This window comes from Lissotriton helveticus, chromosome 2_1 (genome assembly GCF_964261635.1).
Source record: "Lissotriton helveticus chromosome 2_1, aLisHel1.1, whole genome shotgun sequence".
NCBI classification, from domain to species: domain Eukaryota; kingdom Metazoa; phylum Chordata; class Amphibia; order Caudata; family Salamandridae; genus Lissotriton; species Lissotriton helveticus.
In genome coordinates, this window is record NC_136059.1 from 266,185,655 (window position 1) to 266,202,904 (window position 17,250).

The 17,250-nt window shown below is 45.1% G+C and overlaps 1 protein-coding gene across 2 annotated transcripts in view; it reads left to right on the top strand.

Moving 5' to 3' along the window:
• ME2 (malic enzyme 2) overlaps window positions 1-17,250 on the top strand; it is a 129,669-nt gene that overhangs the window by 87,919 nt on the left and 24,500 nt on the right. For both annotated transcript variants that reach the window (XM_078674800.1, XM_078674801.1), the window contains exons 7-10: window positions 3,491-3,594; window positions 12,339-12,448; window positions 12,547-12,644; window positions 14,018-14,131. In XM_078674800.1, the coding sequence (XP_078530926.1) occupies window positions 3,491-3,594; window positions 12,339-12,448; window positions 12,547-12,644; window positions 14,018-14,131 (426 nt within the window). The remainder of the gene's footprint in view (window positions 1-3,490; window positions 3,595-12,338; window positions 12,449-12,546; window positions 12,645-14,017; window positions 14,132-17,250) is intronic.

Here is a 17,250-nt window from a genome sequence, read left to right on the forward strand (position 1 = left end):
TATTTGACGCCGATTTATCCTACGACCAACATGTCAGGAATGTTGCAGGAAGCTGTTTTAATATCATTAAGTCACTAAAAAAGTTCTTTGACTTTCTTCCCATCGACTCAAGAAAGGCAGTGGCAGTGGCCTTAATACTTGCACGTCTTGATTACTGCAACGGCCTGATGGCAGGCGTCAAAAAGAAAAACACCCTTAAAAAACTCCAAGGTGTGCAGCATGCAGCGGCTAGATTGGTTCTGAGGTTACCGAGGAGATCGTCTGCCTCGGCCGCACTTAAAACTTTGCATTGGTTGCCGCTCCCTAAAAGAATATTGTTTAAAATCTTAATCATAGCATTCCGGGCATTCAATGGCATTGGCCCGACCTACCTCATTAAACGGTTTCCACACTACAGTCCCGTTAGGACCTTAAGATCCTCAGGTCAGAATTTAATCAAGCTGTCAAAATTTAAACTCAAGACGTAAGGAGGCAAGTCCTTATCCTTCTTATCTGGTAAAGCTTGGAATTCTATTCCCAACCATCTTAGAACTCTAACTCAAGAAAACCAATTTAGAAAACAACTCAAAACATGGATTTATTCTCTTTCTGACGACTATGTAATGTCCCTTATGTAGCTTTTCTCTGTTTATCCTTTTGCAATCGTTTTAGTTGGCGCTAGGATCTCTGTTGTTTATCCTCTTGCACACTGTTTAATTAGCGCCAAGATGCTCCTTTCGGAGCGATGGTTTGCACTTTAGAAATACACAAAAAATATACAAAAAAAATAAGATTGTACCACTTTTTGAATAAAAAGTCTCTTGGGGTGAATATGCGTTAGACAAGGGATAAGCCCTTTGATTTCATTGAGAATAGTGGATGCGTGACTTCATGGGCACTACCTCTACAATTTGAGTAAGCCGACATCCGTATGACTAACCACAAACCAGCAGACTTTCCACTGGTGAAAATTCTACCTACCTTCTTACAGTTGAAGTTAAACTGCAAATGTGTTCAAGTGGAATTTTGTACTCCGTTTCCTCCTTTTGCCAATAATTTTTAGGTACCAAAAATTAGATGTCAAAATACCTACAAGATGATGGTTTTGCACTTGCCAGCTTTTTCCCCAAAGGATGTCTGCTCTAGCCCTAAAATTATGTAATTGCCATCTGAAGGAGTAAGTGTACTAGGATTCTGGAAATCAGAATCCATCAGTTAAGCCATCCTCTGACACTGTTTGTGTGAGAAAATGATAATGTTAATTGGATCCAATTACGCTGTCACTTGAAGAAATGGATAGGCGATTGATTCTGATTGTGCCATAGTTCTGTATGGGTTAGATTAATGTGTTTTGCTCAATGTAGAGTCAGAAACAACATTTTCAGTAATCTAGAGTCCTAAAGAATGCTTATATTTTGGTGAGATCTTAAATGTCATGCAAATGCCAAAGCGTGTTTTCTTTCTCCTTGTAAACCAAAATTCCAGCTTCTACCACATGGGCTTAGTTGCATAGAGCAATGCCCTTAGTGTCAAAGTTCACAAAACAAACCCCAGACTGTAGACCACTCGAGTGTCTCACAGTATTCATAGTGAGGTTAAAACTTTGTGAGCTGTTTAGATTAGCTCTGGGTTGTCCACTTCAATTTGCAGCCAGTCCAATTTGACCAACAAATTGCATTTCAATCTACATATCGGAATTGTCTTGAGCCATCTTTGTGTTTAATTATCCTGTTACATAAGGTGGTAAGGGTATGCTCAGACATGGGTCCTGTGTTCACTGTCCCACTGGAAGCAAGCTATACCTGGCTAATGAGCCCTTATCAGGGCGACACTTGCTCTAGATTGCTTGGGTTCGGTGAGGGCCTGACCTGTCCGTTCGGGCTGGACTGTTACCATGAGGAGCAGGATGAAGGCTGATTTGCAAATGGCTGGGTCCTAACTGAGGTGGTATGGTAAGGAAAATAATGATGGGTTGAGATGCTACACCGAGCGTTTGCCACTTATTAGACAAGTTGCAAGCTTTCCTTCCATCTTCTTTTGTGTGTCAGATGAAGGTTTGCCACAAGTATATGATTTAAGCATGTGGCATTTGTGTTTGAAGATGAACCAGATATAATCCCAGTACCCACTGTGAATAGCCTAATCCAGTCATTGGTTTAAAAGTCTATTGTGATCCTATTTCTCCAACTTGGGAACTGATGGATCATTTTGAGACTAAAAGATACATAGGCGAATGGGGATCACAGTAACTGAACTGAGTTTGACATTTTGGGTACCCCTTTTAAGAAGCTGTTAGATGGGAACTGATTGGCAGTTTGAGCATGCTGCTCCTCCTTTGTCTGTAACAGAATTCCAAGGAACTTAAGTTGAGTACACAGAATATCTGGGGATTTTAAGCAGACTGTCCCTAAACTGCCTAGCTGGTCATTCAGTGGCCACATCTGTAAACAGATTGCATCCATAGAAATCCTAGCTAAGGCCGGGTGTGTCACCTTCAGTCTCTTTTTGTGTTGGCCTCAACGAGTACCTTGGTCTAAGCAGTGACCTGCTTGATCCGGTATCCAGCTCTCTGCAGCCTACTAAAACCCCCATACTTCAGCACCAGTGTTGAATCTCCGCACCTCCTCACCCTTTGCTTCTTGTTACTTCTTATTTCGCTGGACCTTTGCCTCACAGCTTCAGCTGTGTTTCTCTTTCTTTGTCCCCAGGTCAACTTATATACATAGGCGAATAGCTAGATAGGGAGCATATTAAGTACAAGTATGTTCAGGCTTTTTTTGTAATAAATCTTGTATATTTCCCTCCTCCACTCATCCTCACTCCTGACCCTACCATACTTCTTCTGTGCCCTTATTGTACCCTTCTACCTACTAATCACTCAAGCAAGTAAGTGGGTTAAGGGGTGGCCCCTGAGCATAAGGGATTTGTACAAATTCGGGTCAGTTTTCCACGTGTGTGGACAAAAGACTGAGATCCCTCCCCTAAGCGAAGCAGGGTTTCAGACCAGAAGGAAGGAGCATCCAAAGGACCTCAAGTAGCCTGATAAGTAACATGCATTCTTTTTAGTTTCGTATTGTGAGTATTGAACAGAGTAAGTGCAACCACGGCTCAGTAGGGACACGGCAATAATGACAGTAATGTAAATCATTGCTGGCAGAACTAATTTAAAGTTGTAGATTTTCATCCTTAAGGGATGGGACACTGGAGGAGTAACCAGCATACACATCAAAACTGGGCCAAGGATATACAGTTGGAAACAAACAACATTCAGAAGAATGTTTTACATTTAAATACCCTTTTGCAGAGACTCCAATTGTTGGTTGAGCTCACCATAGCATAGTTGTTCATATTATGGGAAACTGGATGGTGGTCACCCAGTGAAGTTTCAAAATCAGACAACATTAAAAGTAGCTACTACAATTCAGATAAAGAACTGCAATGAAATAAACATGATTCTGTGGTTCCCTTTTATCATGCCTAGGTTCCATGATGATGTTGGTTCACTTTGCAGGCATTATTAAAAGATCCATTTTATATGGGTCTGTACCAGAAGAGGGATCGCACCCAGCAGTATGATGACCTCATTGATGAGTTTATGGATGCCATTACTGACAGGTAAAAGAATAGTCAAATTACGGTAACTTTATGACTTGGTTATATTTTCCGTCATCCGCCATGATGAGATTTTATTGCTTGAAGAGTGTCAAAACAAAATATATTCTGATGCTTTTATAGTAAAGCCTGTCATGATAACAAGTAGTATATTTTGATCAGAGTGAAAAGAGCCCGGACGGGCGGTAGAAGATTCTCTGTGAACGCAGCCAATTTATGGAATGCGCTGCCTTTGAACTTACGGACTGAGACTTGTACTATTCGGTTCCGGAAGCTACTCAAGACCCACCTGTTCCCTGCTTAATGCTGTCCACCTAGCTTTACACCCTTCAGCCATGAACTAGCGCTGGGATGCCTTAGGGTAACCGCGCGCTATACAAGATTCCAAATAATAATAATAATAATATATATTCAGTCTTATTGCATGAAGTTCTTTATTTAATAGACGCCAAAGGAGACTGTTAGCCTGTGAAGGGGAGAGAGTACTTGTAAGACATGTTTGGGTCTTTAGCCAGCAATTAGTTTAGCTAGAAAGGTTATTGAACAACTGACTCTATTTTAAGTAAAATAATATTTAAATAATTAATTTTTAACGAGGCACATAAAGTGCATATTGCACACTTAAAGCATTTACCAGCATACCTTATTGTGGTTCTACTGTAGATAGCTAAGAGAAATTGACGTAAATTCACAAATGTCAGAGGTAACAAAGGTGACATGACACAGGCTTGTACTAAATGATGGTATCACATAATTGACCCCTTGTTTCCTCATTGTCCCCTCAATAGCCTCCTGTTTGCTACAGAGAGAGGTTGGTGGAATGACAAGTAGGGTAAACTACATAGAATAGAAAATATATTTATATTCATGTTGGCTTTCAGCTCCTGCTTTTGCTTTCAGGCTCCAAAGACACCAGTAACCAGGGCAGTACCAGGGGAAGCAAAGATTGACATAAGGCAACAGGTTCTACCCCTGGTCCATGCTGAGAACCACCTCAAGAAGTTTCAAGAATTCTGGTTAGATCAGGTTTAGTGCTCAGTTTGGTGTTGGATGTTCGGCCTATGTTCCGTGATGGAAGGACTGTGACGCAGTTCAACGCTTTATTGTAATTTTTTGTGCTTTACAACATTGTGACTTTAGTCACCATTTTTAGTCGATGGCTTGTCAAAACAGTCCTTTTTCAGGCGTTTTCTGAATGGGGTGTTCTGTATTCAGGATTGATATGAGAGTGCTCCAGAGTCTCATTACTTGTAGCCTGTGGCTCCTGCCCCCCTTGCATGTAATGCTTAATCTGTACTTGATAGGGTGTAAAAGGGCTCCTTCACTGAGCAGTGGTTCTTGGTTGGTCAGTTGTGGGGGACCAGCTTCCAAAGATAGCTCAACTATTTGTTGTTGTGCAGAGGGCTTCAGTGTAATACTAGTGTTCACTGGTACCAAATTCATAGATTTCAGCCAGACCATGTGGGATCTGAACTTTTTAGTTGTAGGTTTAGACTGCCGGCTTTCGATTTGTACTTCACGTTTGCCTAAGAGCTTTGGGGATACTTTGTTGACTACATTAAGTCCAGTCTCTGCATTATCTCAGTTCCGTCACTTCTACTAGACGGCTGGTCTGTAGGATGAGTGGTATCTTATGAAGTATCCAGAGTTGTAAAGGTGTGTGCTCGATCACTTAGTTTATAAGGTGAATGTGAGGTGTAAGTCAAAAAGATATATATAAAAAAAGAAAATCTTGCCTGTTTTGCTTTTCTTCATATCTGATCCGTTTTGCTTGTCGACACACTGGCCTATAGTTTGATTGTAGCTTCGCGACTGTACTGGACTGTTCTGTCTGATTCTGGTTCTGCTTTTAATCATGTTGATATCAAGGTATGTTTTTTTTTTGTTTTTTTAAACTGATACCTGCTGTTATGTTGAAACTGAAACCGCGTTGTTTCTTACAGCTTTTTAATAGTAAGGAAAATCATGTTCAAAAGTATAAAATAACAAATAGACATTTGAGGACAGGTAATGACGGCTGGAAGGAGCTGTTGCAGTCTGATCTGGCAATGGGTTGAAGCTCTCAGGTTGGTCAGTGCCAGGACTACAAGTGTCAGAATGCAAAGGTTCGAGGTATGTGGGCTGCTAAATTCATATCTTAGCATTAGATCGCCGCCTAGTGTTGGGCTCGGATGATTGCACATTGTTGTCCTGGAAGAGTCTTCGAAGTATCCTGAGATAGGTGGCTCCTCCCCTGGACTACAGTGCGCATGGGCATCGGCTCCATCCCCAGATTGTTTTTTTCCGCCATTGGGTTCGGATGTGGTCTCGACGTCTTACTGTCGGAACCAAGTAAAACTACCTTTTAGCGGCCAAAAGGCCTCGATTTTCTTGCGTCGGTATTGTCTGCGCACGGTCTCGAGTCTTCCGTCTCTTGGAGCCGGAATAAGCGGAGTTTTCTTCGCTCTCTGAACTTTGAGGCCTTCTCATCGCGACACGACTGCAAGCCTTTACGGACATGGAGCGGAGCCCGTTTAAGTACTGCCCGCTCTGTGGGTCCAAGTACCCACACATCGATCTACACCCCGTGTGTAACAAGTGCCTTTCGCCGGACCACGACGACGGCAAGTGCAAGGCCTGTGCACAGTTCCGCTCCAAGAAAACTCTCAAGCTTCGGCGCGCGGTGCGCTTGGAAGCTAGGCAAGCGGCCCCGGATCCGGAGAACATCTTCGGCGACCAGGAAGAAGAGGTCCAGGGTCACCATCTACAAATCTCCCCATCACAGACGGAGGTCGAGGCGGATCCGGGAGACGACGACGGAGTCGCGGGTCAAGTCCTCGAATACGTCGAAGAGGTAGGAGACGACGATGAGATTTATGGGGCCGCGGCAGACAGCTCGGGGGACGAGCTCTGCCCTGAAGGTTACGAAGATACCGACCGGGACACGGGATCGCCTGTCGGCCTTACCCAGGACCCGTTGCCGCAAGCCACAGCCCCGCCTTCAGGCCCGGCTACGGACTCACTTGCTGGGCACGCTGTTTCGAAACCGAAACTGAAACCATCGGGGTCGTCGACACCTAAAATGGCCGACCCGAAATCGAAACTGAAACCTAAGGACTCGAGTGTCCCTAAGATGGCTGCCGTGCCAGTGAAGAAATCGGTGCCCGTCGCCCCATCGGCTCCGTCGACCTCCGGTCCGCAGAAGCCGAGGAAGTCTGTCGATTCCGATGCTCCAAAATCGAAACCGACGCCCGAGGAAGGGGCCTCCAAGAAAGATGGTCGGCACGGATCAGCGGCTACGGCGCCGTCCAAGCCCGCCAAGGTCGGCTCCAAAGAGGCTACGCACAAGAAGTCTGCGCCCCGGCCTCAGGAATCGGAGGTGCCGAAGACGGTTTCCGCGCCCAAAACGCACAAGGCCCACGAAGAAGTCGGATCCGAGGGACCGCTCAAAGCATCCTTGTCGGCGACGAAACCTACTGGCAGTGTACCGTCCCCCATTGCGGAGTCACTGCAGTGGATCAGGGAGAAAGCCTTTGCTCCATCGGCTCCGATGCCATCACCGCAGCCGCAAAAGGACACTCCGGCAAAGCCTTCTGGAAAACTCCTCTTTCTCTTGCCACCTAAGGAGGCGCCGAAAGCGTTTTCGACGAAATCGGCTCCGAAACAGGGTTCCTCGCTGGCTGACCCTCTTCCACGTCGTGTACTCGAATCGGAAGACGATTCAGAGCGTTTCATCGATGCTGCCACCGGCAAGCTGACACTCTATAAAAGGAAGATCACTTCTGAGCCGGTGGACTCCTACATCATCCCACTGAAGAAAAAGAGGGTGCCCCTTGACGCCTCAGGCCTCACGGAACCGATCCAGCCTCCTCCAAGACGGAGCCCCACTCCCTCCCCAGAACACTCTGTGGGTGAGGGGTATGATGAGGATGAGCAGTACAATTTCCCTATCGATGAACCTGATGTACAACCGGATTCATACGATGACACTGGTGACCAGAACACCCAAGGTGTGGGCCAAGACCCGCAGACCTTTAATGCACGTGCATCCCCGACTGAGGACTCAGCAGGATTTCATGCACTAATTGAAAGGGCGGCGGCCAATCATGATGTGGACATGCATGCCGACCCGGTTGAGGAAGACTTCCTTTTCGACACCTTTGCAATATCTGAAAGGACAGTAAAAACACTTCCTATGCTGAAAGGTGTCCTCAAACATGCTGGGGACATCTTTAAGGAGCCTACGAGGGCGAGAGTGGTCAACCCTCGCATTGAAAAGAAGTACAGGCCTGCACCTGCGGACCCCGCCTACATCCGGGGACAATTGCCACTGGACTCTCTTGTGGTTGCCAATGCCAGGAAACGTGCCAACTCCCAGACAACGGGTGAAGCTCCTCCCCCGGATAAGGAGTCCAAAGTGCTAGAGGCAGGAGGCAAAAGAGTGGCTGCACAGGCAGCAAACTTTTGGCGCATCGCCAATACACAAGCGCTCCTGGCGCGTTACGATAGGGCGCACTACGACACCCTAGAATAGGTTATACAACACCTGCCCCCACAGTTCCAAGAAGGCACCAAAATGCTTATTGAGGAAGGAAAGCTAATATCAAACGCAGCCATCAAGTGTGCACTTGACGCTGCGGACACGGCTGCTAGGGCTATCAACACTAGCGTTATGCTGAGAAGACAAGCGTGGCTCCGCATCTCAGGGTTTAAGCAGGATATTCAGACAACAATTCTTAATCAGCCAGTCAATCCTGATAGTCTGTTTGGTCCGGATGTTGACACCACCCTAGAGAAAATAAAGAAAGACACAGAAACTGCTAAGTCTATGGGGGCCCTACAGTCCCAACAGTTTCGTGGCAGCAATTTTCGTCGCTCAGGTGCACGTGGCGTCACCAGAGGACAGATGGGTCAACAATCCCAGTTCTCCAAAGGTGGGGCGCAATCCTCGTTCACTAAACAGAACAAGGGAGGTTACAGGAATAACAGCAACAGAGGTCGCGGCAGAGGAAACAACAGCTCCCGCACCTCTACTCCAAGCAAACAGTGACTCTCTGTCACTGCCCCCCGACCACCTAACACCTGTCGGGGGGAGACTGCAGCAGTTCCTGCCCGTCTGGAGAAACATCACCACAGACAGGTGGGTGCGACAACTAGTCCAGTATGGTTATTGCCTAGAGTTGAAATCCACTCCACCCAACATCCCACCAAGGCAAAGGCCTATGTCCGCAGAGCACTTGTACTTATTGCAGCAGGAAGTGGTGGCGATGCTGCAAAAAGGCGCAATCGAGCTCGTGCCGGTGGGGGAGGAAGGCACAGGGGTATATTCCCTGTACTTCCTTATTCCAAAGAAGGACGGTTCTCTCAGGCCCATTCTCGATCTACGTCCCCTCAACCTGTACATACTATCGGAACATTTCCACATGCTTACACTGCAGCAGATTCTTCCCTTGCTAAACCAGGGAGACTTCTTAGCAACCTTAGATCTCAAGGATGCTTATTTCCACATTCCACTACACCCGTCACACAGGAAATACCTCAGGTTCACTATTCAAGGCAGGCACTACCAGTTCAAAGTCCTACCCTTCGGAGTCACAACAGCCCCGAGGGTGTTCACCAAGTGTCTAGCGACAGTGGCGGCGCACCTCAGGAGGCAGAATATCCATGTCTACCCCTACCTAGACGACTGGCTCGTACAAGCCAAGTCAGAGCAACAGTGCGCCGCAGACATGTCGACTACAATTCGCCTGCTTCACGATCTGGGTTTCTCCCTGAACTACCCAAAATCGCATCTTCAGCCGGCACATGTCCGGCAGTTCCTGGGTGCTACGATCAACACCCTGACAGCCATGGCTCAGCCAAACCAAGTCAGAATCGACAGCATTCAGTCGCTGATCCAAAGATTCAGACCACGACACTCCCTGCCAGCGAGAGTGTTCATGCAGTTGATAGGCATGATGGCCTCCTGCATCTTCATAGTCCCTCACGCACGGTTGCATATGCGCCCGCTTCAGGAGTGCTTAGCGAATCAGTGGACACAGGCTCGTGGGCAATTGACAGACCTAGTGTTGGTTACCAGTCGGGCATACGACTCTCTGCATTGGTGGACTCCACACAACCTTTGCAAGGGCCGACTGTTCCAAGAGCCTGTGCCGCAGATTATCCTGACAACGGACGCATCTCTCCAGGGATGGGGAGCTCATGTGCTCACTTACACAGTGCAGGGACTATGGACGACGCAGCAACAAAAGATGCACATCAACTATCTGGAACTGATGGCAATCTTCATGGCGCTCAAGTCCTTCATTGTACATCTGAGCAACAAGGTCGTGCTAGTCCGGACGGACAACATGACCGCGATGTACTACATTCAAAAGCAGGGAGGCACCCACTCGCCACAGCTGTCTCATCTGGCTCAGAGCATGTGGAAGTGGGCCATTCAGAGGAACATTTTCCTCATGGCAGAACACCTCCCAGGAAAGGACAATCAGATGGCGGATCTGCTCAGCAGATACAGCCATCAGATGCACGAGTGGGAGATACACCCTTCTGTTCTCCACCCGTACTTCCAGCAGTGGGGTCATCCGGAGATAGACCTGTTTGCCACAAAGGAGAACGCAAAATGCCGACTCTTTGCCGCCAGGTTCCCTCACCCACAGTCGCAGGGGAATGCGATATGGATGAACTGGTCAGGCAAATTTGCGTACGCTTTTCCGCCAGCCCCTCTAATACCGCTGGTCGCAAGAAAGCTAAGGCAGCACTCCATGACTCTCATCCTGGTTGCTCCAACGTGGGCACGCCAGGCTTGGTACACCACGTTCCTCGAACTCTCAGTGGTGCCGCATCAAAGACTGCGCCTCACGCCCAGTCTTTTGACGCAGAACCATGGAGACATTCAGCATCCAGATCCACGACAGCTCAACCTGGCGATCTGGCTCCTGAAGTCCTAGAGTTTGGATACCTTAACCTACCTCCAGAATGCATGAGTATCATCAAGGAGGCGAGGAAACCAACTACTAGAGCATGCTATGCTGCTAAGTGGAAGCGTTTTGTCATCTACTGTACGTCCAATGACATCAACCCACTAGATGCATCTATCCCCAACATCATTTGCTATCTGCTACATCTCTACAAGTGCAATCTGGCGTACACTTCCATTAGGATACCTCTATCAGCCATAGCGGCTTATCTTCAGAACAGGCAGCACCTCTCTGTCTTCAGAGTGCCCGCCATTAAGGCCTTCCTTGAAGGTCTGAAGAGAGTCATTCCCCCAAGGACGCCACCAGCTCCGGTGTGGAACCTCAACGTCGTTCTCACCAGACTGATGGGACCACCATTTGAGCCACTGCACTCGTGTGAGCTCCAATTCCTTACGTGGAAAGTGGCCTTTCTTATAGCTATTACGTCTCTGAGGCGTGTCAGTGAGCTGCAAGCGCTCACAATACAAGAGCCATTCATTCAAATTCACCCACATAGGGTAGTGCTACGCACTAACCCTAAATTCCTTCCTAAGGTGGTGTCACAGTTTCATCTAAATCAGACCATTGACTTACCAGCATTCTTTCAAAACCCGCAAACGGTGGCGGAAAGGATGCTCCATACCTTAGATGTACGAAGGGCGTTGATGTACTACATAGACAGGACACAACACTTTCGGAAGACAAAGCAACTCTTTGTTGCCTTCGCACCACAACACAAAGGCAACCCAATCTCCAAGGCAGGGATAGCCAGGTGGATTGTTAAGTGCATCCAGATATGTTATCAGAAAGCGAAGCGCACTTTAACAATACCCCCCAGGGCGCACTCCACGCGCAAACTGGGGGCATCCATGGCTTTCTTGGGGAACATTCCTTTGGAGGACATTTGCAGAGCAGCCACGTGGGTCACACCACACACCTTCACAAAACACTACTGTGTTGATGTGCATTCCAAACAGCAAGCTGCTGTAGGACAGGCTGTTCTCAAAACACTTTTTCAGGTTTCTGCAGCTGGCACGGGCAACCGCCGCTGATGGAGGGACTGCTATGTATTCTATGCTAAGATATGAATTTAGCAGCCCACATGCCTCGAACTGAATATGCTACTTACCAGTATGCATCTGTTCTTGGCATGTAGGGCTGCTAACATTCATATCGCCCGCCCTCCTCCCCGGTGCCTGTCGCAGCTGCAGATATACTATTGTATTTATTCATTAGCATGGACATCCTTTACACTTTCACTCCATCTTCTGCCACAATGGCGAAAAACAATCTGGGGATGGAGCCGATGCCCATGCGCACTGTAGTCCAGGGGAGGAGCCACCTATCTCAGGATACTTCGAAGACTCTTCCAGGACAACAATGTGCAATCATCCGAGCCCAACACTAGGCGGCGATCTAATGCTAAGATATGAATGTTAGCAGCCCTACATGCCAAGAACAGATGCATACTGGTAAGTAGCATATTCAAAATAAAGGCTGGATGAGCTGCTCATGATTGGCATCAGAAAATATGGGATCTGTCTTTTCACGGTTTCTGTCTACATCCCAATGACTACCTGAGTTTTAAAAGCGAGTTTAAGTATAAATAGGTAAAAGGAAAGGTACTGCCTATTCAATATTTATAAAACATGAAGACTCGTCCAATACTGTATTTTCTCAACAAAAGTTTAGTAGAAAACTATCTGTTCAAATAGGGACAAATTTGTATGTGTCCTCTTTAGGTTTTGTGCATGTGTCCTCATTTAGCTTTTTGGGGGTTTCATACATAGTGTTTCCTTTGTTTTATAGGTATGGCCAAAACACTCTGATCCAGTTTGAAGACTTTGGAAACCATAATGCTTTCAGGTTTTTAAGAAAGTACAGAGAGAAATATTGCACCTTCAATGATGATATTCAAGGTCAAATTATATTTTTTTTTAATTAACAGTTATTGCAGATGAAACTCCGGGTCTGTTAAAATAAACTCAGAATTTACAGTTTATGCTTTCATTTACAGGAACGGCATCTGTGGCTTTAGCAGGTCTTCTTGCAGCTCAGAAGGTTATTGGGAAACCTATCACAGAACATAATGTCCTGTTTTTTGGAGCAGGGGAGGTGAGTGTTCTAGGGTTCAAGTACAGAACCTGCTGTTAAAACTGACTGCCAATGTATCTACCTTACATAAATCTGGCTCTACCCCTTGACCTTGCCACCGCCTGCTTTATACCATGTTTTAGTCTGATGTGGCCTGTAGGAATACACCTCAAATCAAGAAATCAACCTAATCTGTTAAAGTTTAGGAAGGACCTTAAAACCTGGATTTTCCCAAATTAATAGTACTTAGCTTTGATATCTGTTGAATCCTATCCCCAGGGATACATTTCAGTAATTGCTATGTAATGCTTTTCAGAATACTAGCACCAAGACACCTTTGGGTATAAGCGTGCTCTATAAACCAGATAAAACATAAAGACTTTCTCAAACATGAATTAATCAAGTAGTAATTTGTTATTACTATAATTGATGGTTAGAAGCAGAGTTAACAAGAAAGGATTTCTCTTGACTCGCCCATCAGCATTCCTTTCCTCCGTAAAAAATGTTGTTGAATGATTTCAAAATAGAAAATATATATATTTTACTTGGCAAAAACTTTGCCCACAAAATATACTTACACGCTTTGTCTTTCTCTGGGCAAATTCAAAGCCCACAAAATGTGTAGAGCAGCACTTAAACAGCTATGAAAACTATAGTAGGAATAATGACAGGTTGACTTTAATATTAACTGGGGCTACCTTAAAAACTGGCCATGTTAACAGCTGTACTGGAAACCGCTGCATTAAGTGTCCACCGTGTGCATGTTTTTATGTCTCTTAATGTTATATAAACTTTAAATTCTGTAAGATCCCTATTGGGTCCATTGAAGGAGCAGCAGACCGAGCGCTATACGATTAAAAGGCTTGTCTCCTTTGAAAATGATTCAAAACATGTGGTCCTAACAATCTAGGAGATTTTCTTACAAATGTTCCTGAAAAACTTTTTTAGAAGAGGAATTATGGACAAGAAAGGAGATGCTGTCCCTTTTACATCACTTGAATAATGCATGATTTGCATTTAAATATTTTGAAAGGTTTCGGCAAAATATAAGATGTGATGTGCACGTTATTGGATTTTGTTTACATTTCGAAGAAACCTTTTAAAGAAATAAAATCTCACTGGAAGCACAAGGTAGAGGGTTGCCTGGCAGTGGATAACGAATCCAGGGTCATAAAATGAGTGAGTCAATGAATGTGATCTTTAGAGTAATTCTAGTTTTAGAGTAGTCTGGTGTTTGTGCATTGTGGTACTTTTAAATCGGAGTTTAAATGGGTGGTACATTTTAAAAATTGCAGCACAGCAGATAAATAAGTTTTTCGGAAAGGTATCTCTAATTTTTGTAGTGTTCTTGCTGCAGCCTCACAAAAAAATTCAATGTCTTTTTTTCATCACAGGCTGCTCTTGGAATCGCAAACCTTATAGTCATGTCGATGATGGAAAAAGGTTTGTCTGCAGAAGAGGCACGCAAGAAGATCTGGATGTTTGATAAATATGGCTTGTTGGTTCAGGTAATATTTCATGAGCTACTCTAGAATAGTGCATGTTATTATTTTAATTGATGCTAAATGCTGTTGATATTTGCTAATTATCAAATGTCTTTAAAGAAAAAGTCGGGAGTCTTCTTCACAGCTTCTTTATCCCCAAAGTCTAGTGACATCACTTTGTCTGTACAATGTTCTAAAGTCAGTGGTAATTTCACACAAAATAACATGTACTATTCAAACAACTGCTCTCATCAAATGCTCTAACCTGCATCCTACATACATCTCTCGCCCTGCCTGGCACAACCTGGATTTGTTGTTTTATCTTGTGACCGAGTCAGATTATCAGAGAGCTGCTGTCATGTTTTTCCTTGGAGTGCCACATCGTGAACACCTTTAATGTTGTTTTTAAGTCTACACTGGATCTGTTTTCATAGTCCACTTCCGCACACTCTTTGCATTTCTGTGAATTATCTTTATTGTTGGCTTATAGCACTAAAGTTTGGATTCAAAACGTGCACTTGTGGGGTTGTATTTTTGGCACATCCTTCCAATTAAAGCTACATGTAAAATTCAGGCATTTATTCACTCAGGGACTAGAGTGGTCCATCTTAAGAAATCCAGTGGTGCAGGATCCATGGTGGACTAGCATAGTAGAAACAGGGATGCTTTACTTCGATGAAGAGGATGTGTTGGTATGCCTTGCCTTCTCAATAATCTGGTATCATGGCCAGTTCTTAGTCTGTGGCATCCACCCCCATGTTCCCCCTCAGCCTGCTAGCAGTTGGTGGCATCTGGTTTGCAACACAGGCTCTGTGTTCACTGCCTTTTCTATGTCGGCAAGCCTGCCCTTAAGCTGTAACCGTCGTACCTAGTTACCAGCTCAGCTCCGAGTCTGTACTTGCCTCCTCCAGGCTTGGTTGTAGTGCTCCCTTCTGTCTCCGTATGACATGGAGCACCTTGGTTGTACCATCTTTCCTCACTTCCTCTGCAGCGGCATTGGCTTACCTGTTCCAGATGCCTCCACCTATGCACCAGCCCCTTCCTTTCCCCTCCACTGAAGGGCTTTGACGTTGGGGGCAGTTGACTCTTTGGTTCTCCCGCACAGTTTCCTTCCCCGTCAGGCAGTCGCACTGCCACACTGCTGCTCCTAGGCTGGCTGGCGGATCCTACTCTGCTTCCTACCTGATGTCCATCCACTGGATCCTCACTCGCTCTGCTTTTTTTTCCCCTTACGGACCCAGTGAGGTAGGCCAGAAGGAGGGGTACATTGTATCTTGGTTTAACTCTTTCTGATAGTTTGCAAAGAGTGAAAATCTTTTTGTTGCATGTGCCAGAAGCTTTCAGAAATAGTTCATCAGACAAGTGGGTGGGGCAGGTGGAGTCTCATAATCAATCGCAATGAGTTACTCAGTCCATTTCAGGCCTTTTTTCAAAGGTTTGCTTAACCTCATCACTGCGGCGTGAATTCCGCCGCAGTGCTGAGCATTAAAATCGCGGGCGTGGTCATGACTGCTCCTGTCCATCATCAGGACACGCCCACCGTGACTCATGACGGCCGGGAGCCGTCATCAGCGTCGAAGAGGTTAAACAGTTGGATGTGTGTTCATTTATCGGAAAATCTGGTGGATTGGTTCTACTATTAAGGTTGAGTGGTAGCATCACAGTCTAATGGCCAGTTCATTTGCTACTCGAAGGGTGGTTAAATAATAATGTATTTGACTAACCTATGATTTTTAGATTACAGTTGGCGGAGACCATTTCCGCATGCAAATGAGTCGGAGCACATGTAGTCTTGTGTATAGTAGAAAGGACATCGAATTTAATCCTAGATTCCACTGAGAGTGACAAGAGAACATTTAAGGCTGGGTTAGCATGCTGGGCTGTTTTAGGCGCAGTCTGGCTACATAGGTGTGACATTGCTTTCAGCCCTGTGTTTTGGGAATACTGTGTGAGTTTTATAGCAGTAGCCTAGTAGACTTCGAGTATTGCCATGGGTTTCAATTCAAGATCTCAACTCGATGATTGAAAGCTAGGGCTTCAGACTACTTTGTGAGGGGGGAATGTATGGTCTCCTCCATACACAATTACAAATGATTTTCTTACTGTGTTTAGACAGTGGCTCAGATAAATAGGGTCATTTCTGCAGTAATGCTACTCAAAAGCTTTGTCTCCATTTTAGCAAAATTAAGACTGTTCTCCATTACTCCTAATTAGAAATGGTTCATGATTTTGGTGTGTCCTTTGTACATGCAGGACCCAGGACAAGTATTTGCTATGTATTTTCTCTTTAAGCTGTTTAATAACTATTTCTACTATAACTCTTCAAGCTCCAAAATCTTTTATTGGTTTAGTCCTCATCTGACAGCATCAGAATCCATGTCCACGATGGTTAAAGCACAACATGTTAATACAGCGTCACAAAACATTCTACAAAAATATCAAAAATACCGTACCAAACATCTTCATTTGTAGAGGCCTGCATAAAAGTTAAAACCATCATGCTAGAAGATTTGTGTTTATTTCCTAAGATCAGGAGGTGTGAAAAGTCCTTTTGCAGTGTTTTAAGGCTTGACAAGTAAAAACCACATGGCAAAAATCTTGAATTACTCTCATACAAAGAGGGCTGGTATGTTTAACTAAGGTACTCTAAGAAGTGCCTTCCCAGCATTGGTGCAAATAAAAGGCCATTAAATCTCAGCAGCATAATTACACTTCGAGCCCTAAGACTAATTGATAATTAATTTGATGACTACTGGTTGATGACTACTGGTTGGTCAGTGTTCGTTATGGATTTACTGAGTAGTATAATTTCTCTGGAGAAGTCCCTGAAAAGATTTGTTGTGAGGGGCTGCCATATGCAGCAACGCGTGAGGGGCTGGCATGTGCAACAACTCTAGCATCCAGCTGAGCGGATCGGATCTGGTATATTTTTAGAAAGCAAGCTTTAAGAACAAGTGTGGATTATTTTTTTTTTAGATTTTTCTTTTTTTTTAATTGTATTTCCTTTTGTCTTTAGCCATTTGTTATTACTGTACTTTAACACTTTCTGATTGCTAAACCTGACAATAGTTAAGGTAGCGCGCACGTAATTACTCTGTACGTCTCCCCTACTATGATGGGAAGAAGCCAGTTTAGCCCCCTAC